The sequence below is a fragment of the Ursus maritimus genome, unplaced genomic scaffold (assembly GCF_017311325.1).
Source record: "Ursus maritimus isolate PB19 unplaced genomic scaffold, ASM1731132v1 scaffold_33, whole genome shotgun sequence".
Taxonomy (NCBI): Eukaryota; Metazoa; Chordata; class Mammalia; order Carnivora; family Ursidae; genus Ursus; species Ursus maritimus.
Window position 1 is genome coordinate 24164193 of NW_024425897.1, and position 10050 is coordinate 24174242.

Genomic DNA, 10050 nt, shown 5'->3' on the forward strand with positions numbered 1-10050 from the left:
CGCTGTGCCACCCAGGTGCCCCTGGGGTTTTCTTCTTTTTGAAGAATCATCCCCATCACCAGTTTAGGAGGGAAGGAAGCAAGTCATATTCTAGGGAAAAAAAAATTATGCTTTGTGTCGAATGAACTATTTCCTTCCAATGGAGTGTCTTGAGTGTGTGAATGTGGCTGCATTGTCTTCACCAAGATGGCCAATACCTTTGGGCCTCAGCGCTCAATACTGATAAAACACCATATCAAAATCTCTCACATAATTTATTTGAAAAGATGCTGAATTTGTCCCCAAGTACAATTTTTAAAAAGCTGTTCAGGAGCAAACACATTTAAAGGAAATTCGCATCTTCCACAGATGCAGACTTCAGTTTACAGATGTTCTGGAAGGTCTTCCTATGTGCTGAGCCACGGAGGCTACTCCTGCTAAATGTTGTTTCTGCCTTCCTTGGGTTCTCTTGGTGGTTTCCCTCCGGTCTGTCCCAATCCTGATGAGGGGGTGGCAGCCCCAGGCTCGTGGTCACCACTGGAAGCCTGATGTGACTTCCACCTGGGTTTCCTGCCTTTCTCATAATGGGCACCATTTGTAACGTGTCCTGGGCGGCTGTTGGTTCCTGCAGGGGCACCTGGCTGCAGGTGGGAGCACCTGATTTTTCAGGCCTGCATCTCTAATCGATGCTTTTGGCAAATCAGTCTGGAGTGCAGGAAAGGGAGGGGTGGGCTTGGGCACGTCTTCCATTGGTTAAGTAGCCAATAATCTAACTTGTATTTCTGGAAACTGGAAAGTATCTAGAAACCATAAACACAATTCAGGTTGGGTTTTAGGGAAACCATGAACGCATTTAAGATGGTGCATTGAAATGGATAAAAAATCTTCCAAGTCTTAATGGTTTTAGGTCCTTAGTACCTAAGCCTTCATTTAAAAAAAAATTCAGTTTTAGGGGCATCTGGCTGGCTCGGTCAGTGGAACATGTGACTCTTGATCTCAGGAGTTGTGAGTTCGAGCCCCACATTGGGGGTAGAGATTACTTAAAAATAAAATCTTTAAAGGAAAAAAAAAAAAAAACAAAAAACTCCGTATGGTCCGGCTCACGGAGGGGTGAAGAGGCTACTCACTCTGCCCCAAGTACATCAGCTGTGCGCCGGCAGGAAGGATCCAGCAGTTACAGATATAGCTTGATGAGCTCGTCGCTGACTGCTGAGGGAGTCAACACCCCCAGGTCTGTAAACAGCAGTGTTATTAAGGAAGGGGAGGTGTAGTCGACCCACGGGTGCTCCTCTTTGAGATCTTGTTTGGTCTGCTTTGTCTTCAGAGTATCTGCCTTATACTGAGGAGACAGGAAACACGTGTTGGTTTTCCCCACACGCCCAGGGCTCAGAAGTGGTGTGGGCTGGGCCTGAGCAATCATTGTGCTACTAGCTACTACCTGAAAGTGTTCCCTGGACGAGGGGGAAGCCAGCTGGGCGGCACGCTGGCGAGGAGGGCAGAGGGCAGCGTGGGGCAGCCAGAGGATGGCGACCTACCGGCCGATGGCCTCACTTTAATGAAGAACCCAAACTGTGTCTGCCCTCACTGGTGTGCTGGATTCACGGCTCCAAACCTCTCAAGATAACAATTTCAAGTCTTTTCGGAGAGCTTACTATGTGCCTGGCACAGACCAAGCCTTTCTCCTGGGTTATCTCAGAACTGTCGTCACGCTCAGAATGCATGTTCATCTCGTTTTACAGATGACTCAAGTCCAGAGCATAAAATGAGCGCACTGCCCCAGGCAGGGTGGTTAGTAAGCGGGGGAGACGGAGACTGAGCCCGGAGAGTGGCCTCCAAAGCTTGGACTGAAACATCAGCTTTCCCTCTCGTGCCTAAGAGAGACCAAGTTCTGGGGACAAATGGGACTTTCTGAGTCTGAGCTCAGCCAACAAATGATCTTTGTATCCCACGCGTTGGAGAAACTAGTGATGGGAGGGGAGTAACTTACTGGAATATTCTTACCCTGCTTCTTCCCAAAGCTTTCAACATAGACTCAAATACCCCTTCAAATATGTAAAAAAAACCTCTTGCCTTAAACTTGTCTGGGACATCCTGCTGGTTTAGTGGGAAGAGTCGTACAAACTTGAAACTTTCTGCCACGACGTAAAAAGGCTTGTTCTGGGCTTTGGCGCACACGGCCATCTGGTTGGTTCCAATCTGGAAAGTAAGAGAAAACGTAGAAGGATGAGATCTTAGAGCATATTTGAAAGTGTGTGAGTGAACATAATATATGTAAATCTAGCTTTGGAATTACAGATCTTTTAGAAAAAGACGACAGAATAGACATTTCTCTAAAGATAAACAAATGGCCAATACACACATGTTCAGAAGATGCTCCAGACCCTCGTCGTCAGGCGAACACAAGTCAAAACCACAACGACACACTACTTCACACCTGCTAGCATGGCTCTAGTTAAAAAACCCAAATTACAAGTGTCGGCAGGGATGCAGAGAGACTGCAATGCTTGTACGGTGCTGAGGAGAACAGAAAATGGTGCAGCTACTATGGAAAAGTCTGGTGGGTCCTCGGAATGCTAGACACGGAATTACCACGTGACCTAGAAATTCCACTCAGGTACTGCGAACAGACAGATCCTGTGCACCCATGTTTGTAGTAGCGTAATTTACAAGAGCCGAAATGTAGGAATGACTCAAGAGGACAGGAGTCGGTGGACGAACAAATGTGCTCCCTGCGCACAATGGGACATGGCTCAGCCATAAAAAGGGATGGTGTGCGGACAACTGTACAGCAAAGATGGGCTTCGAAAATGCGCTGCGTGAAATCACTCCCCCGAACTGCACACGTGATGACTGTACGTTATATGTGTTCCACCAGGAGCCACAAGAAACAAGTGATCATGAAATCTTTCCATGTTAAGCAATGGACAGAGAAATTTTAACACCACGCTATACTGATGTCAAATATGCCCAGTTAAAAAAAACCACAAAACCCAACAACCAAACCCAATTCCAGTTAAAACATGTTTTGAGAAAAGATAAACCTCCTTTTCATGATTCCTATAGATCAAAGAAATATGACTCAAATTTGGCCGCTGTAGTGTCCTCTGGGGACTGGGAGACAATTCTCTGCGATGGTGACGTCCAGAGGCTACGTGGGGCTGGATGAGTGATAACATGGTCCGGTACCGCCAGGATGTGGCTCAGCAACCCCTCCCTGCCTGGAGCAAGGGGCTGTGGAGAATGGATGTTCTTACCTTGTTGATAATCCCTCCATTTTCAACAACTCCTTCAGCACCAACTATGACAAGATCCACTTTCTCCATGATATAGCTAAAGAAATTTAAAAAAATTATGCTTTTCTTGGCTCTTACGAGTAGCAGCATCACCTGCAAAGATTAATATTCCATTTTCACCACCGTACGTTCCTCTTACAAGTTATTTTCTTCAAAAGAGCACTTAACCCATGAGACGACCCTGGGCACTGTTGGTTCTGCCGTCACAGGCATGAAAACGCGCTGTGATCACAGCCCCGTGGTAAACGTGCCCTCCATGCGGCCGCCCAGCACACACGCGTGCGGGTGTAGTGACGGATGGAATTTCATGACCCGGCATTTATCCTCACTATGCGTGCTACGCTCTACTTTCTGATCTACTTCAAGACAAACGAAACAAAAATTTAAAAACCTGTTGTGATCTGAAGTTGAAAGAAAATTTATTTAATTCAAGACTCTTTCAGCTCAGGTGAAGGCTAATTTACCTTTGAAAATGAGCAATTAAGTAGAATTCTTCAAAATGCTTCCTTTTGAACGCATTCCTAATTTCCTTAATCATCTGCCTTACGTGTTTTTTCCGAGAGACCTTTAGTCCTGTTTTCTTTTGTGAGGTAACACTGACAATTCTCAGAACGTGTGTCCTCAGTTTTAGAAGCAAAGTTGCACGGGTAAGTCAAAGAATCCCAGAGTGCCGCTGAGGACAGCCTAGGCCTTTCTCTGAGGCGGGAACACTGATTATGTGTGCTGACCCTAACCTGACTTTTGCACCTTGCTCTTAAAATGCACTATAAGGGACCCTGGGTGGCTTAGTCGGTTAAGCGTCTGCCGGGGTCCTGGAATCGAACCCAGCATCAAGCTCCCTGCTTCTCCCTCTGCCTGCTGTTCCTCCTGCTTGTGCTCTCTCTGACAAATGAATAAATAAAACCTTCAAGAAAAGATAAAATGCACCATAAGACTACATAAATGACTCCCATTCTCTGCAACACCCTACAGCTCGTCTCCTGGTTTAATGCAGCCGTCAAATTGGAGGCAGAACACTACCCAGTGCAGTTTTATGAATGGGACTCAAACCTTCAATCCGGAACCCTGCTCCAAGCCAATCCCGGGAGTGGGTGATGACAAATAACGGTGCTCAGGGAAGATGGGAACTTACCCAACAGCAGCATCCAAGACCACGGTGACAGGGACGTTGAGGTGGTGGAGAGCTTTGGCCATTTTCTTACTGGAAAATGACATTTGGAAAACATTAGAGAGAGTCCAAGAAAGTAGGATGAGTCACTTAATTTGGACAATGGTAAATCACATTAGCTTGAAACTCAGTTCATGTTCAGGGATTAAGGGGCACATCCCAACACTCTGGACTAAGGAAACAAGAATTTGGGTTGTTTAGAAGAAAATATGTGTTTCAGGAAAACTATCTTCTTAGGGACTCTGGGTAAAAGATGCAAATTCCGCAAAAAGAGTTTTTCTCTCATTATCTTCTGGATGGAGATGTGAATTATCTACTCCTTGATAAAAATCTTTCCATTGACATATTTATTGCTGTTCCTCCAATTTAACTACTAAAGAAACACCCTAGATCCTGTACGGTGGCCTACTGCCAATTCACAGAGACTTTTCTTCGGGGGCAGGAAAAGGCACAAAGGCAAGGCTGAGTGACTGGCCAGTCGGGGGGCATGTTCTGGGACTCCCTACACAGGTTCTAATCCTTCGTTTGTGCTCAAAATGACTGCTGGGCCCATAACCAAATGGAATGATACTTGCCCTGATAAGTCAGGCTGCGACTCTGTGACGTACACACTGAAACGCTTCTTGGCCACCACTGCTGCCTCTAAGACTCTCAGGACCACTCTGGAGTAGGCGTGAGTTAATATTCTCTGCGGACCAAGAAAGCCCCGTCAAGAGGGCAAGCCTGGCAGGGATCACCTGCGTGCTGTTCCATGCCAGTGCCCCTCCCGGTACCCCCGCTTCTCTCCATGCTCTCTCACAAATCGACTGGAATCAGAAAGACCCATCTGTTGTGGGTCACCTCTTCCCACAGCAGCTGCAGGAGTGGAATCTCCATGTGGTGTTGCTCGCAAGGTACAAAAGCCTTTCCATCTGAAGGCTCTGTTCGGTTCTTTTGGGCTGGCTTTCCTATTTCTAAGACATGGTTTGCACACTCAGGCCCGCAGGTACGGGGCAGGTCACAGAAAGAAAAGCGGCAGCTCAGGTGGGGCCGGCAGCAAAGAGGAGAGACCAAGCTCCAGCTGTTGTCACATGGTCCCACTGTTGCCAGATTTTTTTTTCTTGAAAATCCAAGAAAGAAGTGTTGGCCAACTAATTCTTTTTTTTTTTATTTACAAACACCATTTGGGGGTAAACACACCCCATCTGTGGGCCAGACACAATGGGCAGACACTCACTGCAGCTCTGTTGCCACGACAGACTCTGTGGTTCTGTATAATGCGAAATGGATGGACAGAGCGCCCTAGTGCCTTTCTGCGTCGCCTGGGAGCTTGTTCGAGATGCAGATTCTCAGCGCCCCCGACCTGCTAAGTCAGAGCCTGCACTGAATGAGATCCCCAGGTGGCTCATCCGCAGGTTCCAAGGTGGGCCGTGCTGCTGCACGTGGGCATTAACACATTCACACGCGCCAGGGCACGTGAGACCTGCACGGTGCTGAGCGCGGAGCCTGGCGGAAGGAGAAGGCCTCAGCGAGAGGCAGTCACAATCTTGCCTTCATGGGGCCAAAAGCAGCTTTGTTCACGACTGGCTTTTGTACAAGTTCCACTCACATCTATTATATGTCATTTCGTGAAGAACACACTTCAAAGGTTGGAAAGGGGATAATAAAACAGAGGACAAGATTTCAGAGTCAAGACGCAAGTAAAGAATTTTATGGTCTGTGGAGGCTTGGGTGGCAGAAGAGGGATGCCTGGGAGAGACATCATAAAAGTTTTACTGCCCCTTTGCTGGGGGACTGGCTTAACCTGCAGCTCCCGTCCTCACTTCACCTAGAAACCCTTGGCAGCTCTGCGTCTCTGAAATAGCACTAAAAATGAAATTAAAGACAACATCCCAGCCCAGCGCCGACCTTCACCGGGAGGACCCGTCAGTATGAACCATTTCCAACAGCTGTTAGGTGTGGATTTAGTTTCGATTTAGTATGTACCCGATAATGAAAACACTTCTTTGGTAAAGACATGTTATTAAATCAAGAATCATCCATGCTGTCCCAGTGCTTTTTTCTCTTCCTGTCTATTTTATTTTATTCAAAGTTTATTTATTGTATTTAAGTAATCTCTACACCCAACGTGGGGCTCGAACTCACGACCCGGAGATCAAGAGTCGCACGCTCTTCTGACTGAACCAGCCAGGCACCCCTCCTGGCCTGTTTAATGCGACAGCCTCTGTAATAACACCTACACGGTTGTACTGTGCTTCCTATGTGCCAGGCATAGTACAGAGTCCTTAGATCGGCTCAAACCTCCTCCTCCAACAACCTGATGCGGTAGGTACTGGTATTACCTTTATTTAACAGATGAGAAAACTGCAGCACAGAGAGGTTAAGTAACTTGTCCAAGGTGACACAGCGAGTAAGTGGCAGAAGAGGGATTTTACCCCGGAAGTCTAAGTCCAAAGTCCTTGCTCCCAACTACCACACATGAGAAAATCTACTCACCGCCCCATCTTTGATGAAAGTATGGCACAGATCTGCAATTTTATTTCTCGATAGGGATGTTCGCTTGAGAAAAAGTTCTCCCCGCTCAATCATGATTTTTTTACATTTAGAGTAATCCTAGGAAGAAAACAGCAAAATGAGGGGTAAAGCAGAAATCCAGGTAAAGCTGAGAAGACCTGCACCAAACACAGGAGTCGAAAGGTAACGAAAGGAGGGCAGGGCTTACGGAGTATTCCAGCGAAGTCAGGCTGATGAAGCGCAGGAAGAGCTTCCCGCCAGAGGACACGGCCACGGAGGAGTCCACTTCACACAGGGTTTCTATGGCACGGGTGAGATTCGCTCGCAGGCCCTGGATCGTCTCCCCTGGATGGATCACGTGAGGAATGCGATGTTCAGGTTAGTATCATAGCCCCTTGGTGGGTCTGTGATTCATACACTTATTCAACCAGTGTTTACTGGATGCATCCTGTATGCCAGAGACACACCAGTGAGCAGACAGGGTCCCTGCTCTGACGGGACTCCCCTTCTAGTGGAAGAGGCAGACAATAAACAAACACACAAAGAAATACACAAGTTACAGACCGAATGAGGACAGAAAGCAGCAGAATGATGAGAAACGTGGGGCTGAGCTAACAGGGATGGAAAGAGCTAATGGGGATGGCCTCTGGAGTGGAGGCCATTTAAACTGAGACCTGAGTGAGAAAGGATCCGGCCACATAAAGATCCAGTGGGAAAGGTATAGATGCAGACTATAACTACACAAAGACCATGAGATGGGAACAAACTTGACGTGACGCAGTTTAGTGAGGGATGGCATGGAAGGATATTAAGCAGAAGCGGCAGACGAGGTCTGAGAAACGGTGTAGGCAAGGCTTAGGTGTTTGGGTTTTATTGTAGGTACCATGGGAAGACACTGAAAGTTGTCTTAGAGACACATGTCTTTAGGCCAGCACTTTGGATTAAAGAAGGCATTATTATTACTATTATTTTTATTGTTATCTCGTTTATAAAAGACATACGTTCTACCAAGAAATTTACATTTAGGATGCCCGAATGAGTAGGCAATCATAATGAATAATACTAATACTAGAATTCTGGAACACTCTGTAGCAACTGCAAAAATTCTGGCATAAGACAGAAGCTCAATAAACATTTACAAAGCTGAACTATTACTATAATTTAAGCTTCATGGTCAGCTTGATATAATATGGTCACTCTTGATTCAAAGTGTATCTCACTTATGAAAGGGGACCCATTTAATGATAACTGGTGGGCTCTTTCCAAGTCAAAAGACTGAAATGAAGCAGAAGTTGAACTTGGAGCTGCATTAACTCAAGTAGGCCCACACACAGTCTCACTTTCTACACTTTTTTTTTTTAAAGATTTTATTTATTTATTTGAGAGAGAGAAAGAGGGCATGCATGCATGCGTGCACAAGCAGGGGAGGGGGCAGAGGGAGAGGGAGAGGCAGACTTCCTGCTGAGCAGGAAGCCCAATGCAGGGCTTGATCCCAGGACCATGGGATCATGACCTGAGCCAAAGACAGATGCTTAACCGACTGAGCCACCCAGGCACCCCAACTTTCTACACTTCTGAGTTACTAGAGGACTTCCTAACACCCAGAGTGTTCAAATATGACCCTCTTCACCTTGATCTCTCTTCAAGAACTCCAGCAAAGTCCCGATGGCAGCTACTGCTGAGGCCTTGTCAGGATTTTCTTTCATCTGAGACTTAAAGTATTCAATTAACTCTGCGGAGAGAGAAAAAAGTGATTCATCAAATTCATTTAGCAGTATGTAAGACTAGAGAGCTTTTCAATGACTGTTGACCTTAAGAGGCAAACTAATTTTATTTATTTTTAAGTTTTTATTTATTTGAGCAAGAGAGAGATGGCACACACACACACAAGGTGGGGGGTAGAGGGAGAAGCAGACCCCTGCTGAGTGGGGAGCCCAACGTGGGGTTCGATCCCAGGACCGTGAGATCATGATCTGAGCTAAAGGCAGATGCTTAGGGGCGCCTAGGTGGCTTAGTCCCTCCTCTGCTAGGAGCCTGCTTCTTCCTCTCCCACTCCCCCTGCTTGTGTTCCCTCTCTCGCTGGCTGTCTCTCTCTCTGTCAAATAAATAAATAAAATCTTAACAAACAAACAAAAAAGGCAAATGCTTAACAGACTGAGCCACCCAGGCATCCCAGAAGCAAACTAATTTTAAAAATATTTTCTTTTCAGGGTGTCTGGCTTCAGGGGCATTATAAATGTTGATGGGAATAGAGATGACACCACTGTAGTATTTATTTACAAACTTTCTCATTTTTGAAAAACCCATCTGTGCAGAAAGGCATAAAATTTAAGCACCACCTCCTGATGGTGGAAGGTCATCCTCCTTCTTATCCTTGACTACAAGTCCTGGCAGAAAATCCCAGAGTCAACCACTTTATCAGTTTTCCCTCCACCTGTCCAGACAGTCTGTGCCAATTCAAGCCTGTTCACCTACTTACATATGTACATATATATGCAGAGGTCCATCCTTATTTTTTTTTTAAATGAGAAGTATCATATGTCAGTTTGCCCTTGTGTTTCACTTAATAAAACACCTTGATAACCATATTAGATGAGCACATCAAATACAACCTTAAAAAAAAATTCTAGTACCAGATCCAGTAAGGCGAGGACTCTTACTCATACTTTACCTATGAGGAAATAACGACTGCGGAGATCTGCACTCCTCGTCTAAGTCTCCCTTTTTTGGAGGAGGGCACTGCTAAGCGCTGGGAGAGGAAGGTCTGGGGATACCCTCAGGATCCATTCCCTGGAGACAGGGACAGCGAGAGGGACTGAGTCGCGACTAGAAGCAGCATCCAGTCCAGTAGCCTAAGCTTGGAAAGGGACTTCTCGCAGAGCCCAGCCTGGGCGTGCCAGGTGGAGTGACCCCCGTACGGCTCCGCTTTAGGCCCAGCAGGCCCGGCCCGGCCCGACTTACCATTGCTGTCCATTGTGCCCTCCGGATCGCGCAGCCCGAGGGGACCGGGACAGCCCGCGACAACTGGACGGCTCCCACAACCGCGAGGGCTCGCAGCCACAGAGACTGACAGCACGCAGCACGTCTCCACACTCCACTTCCGGCGCCTTGGGGGGC

The 10050-nt window shown here is 46.8% G+C and overlaps 1 protein-coding gene across 1 annotated transcript; it reads right to left on the reverse strand.

Annotated features, from left to right (window-relative positions):
• Window positions 1-235: 235 nt before the first annotated feature.
• EIF2B1 (eukaryotic translation initiation factor 2B subunit alpha) lies at window positions 236-10044 on the reverse strand. Its single transcript, XM_008688799.2, has 9 exons — window positions 9895-10044; window positions 8564-8665; window positions 7142-7278; window positions 6916-7032; window positions 5016-5128; window positions 4405-4473; window positions 3234-3309; window positions 2050-2175; window positions 236-1318 (listed from the first exon to the last, which is right to left on the reverse strand). The coding sequence occupies exons 1-9, from the start codon at window positions 9905-9907 to the stop codon at window positions 1154-1156; spliced, it is 918 nt and encodes a 305-aa protein (XP_008687021.1). The 5' UTR covers window positions 9908-10044; the 3' UTR covers window positions 236-1153.
• Window positions 10045-10050: the final 6 nt, after the last annotated feature.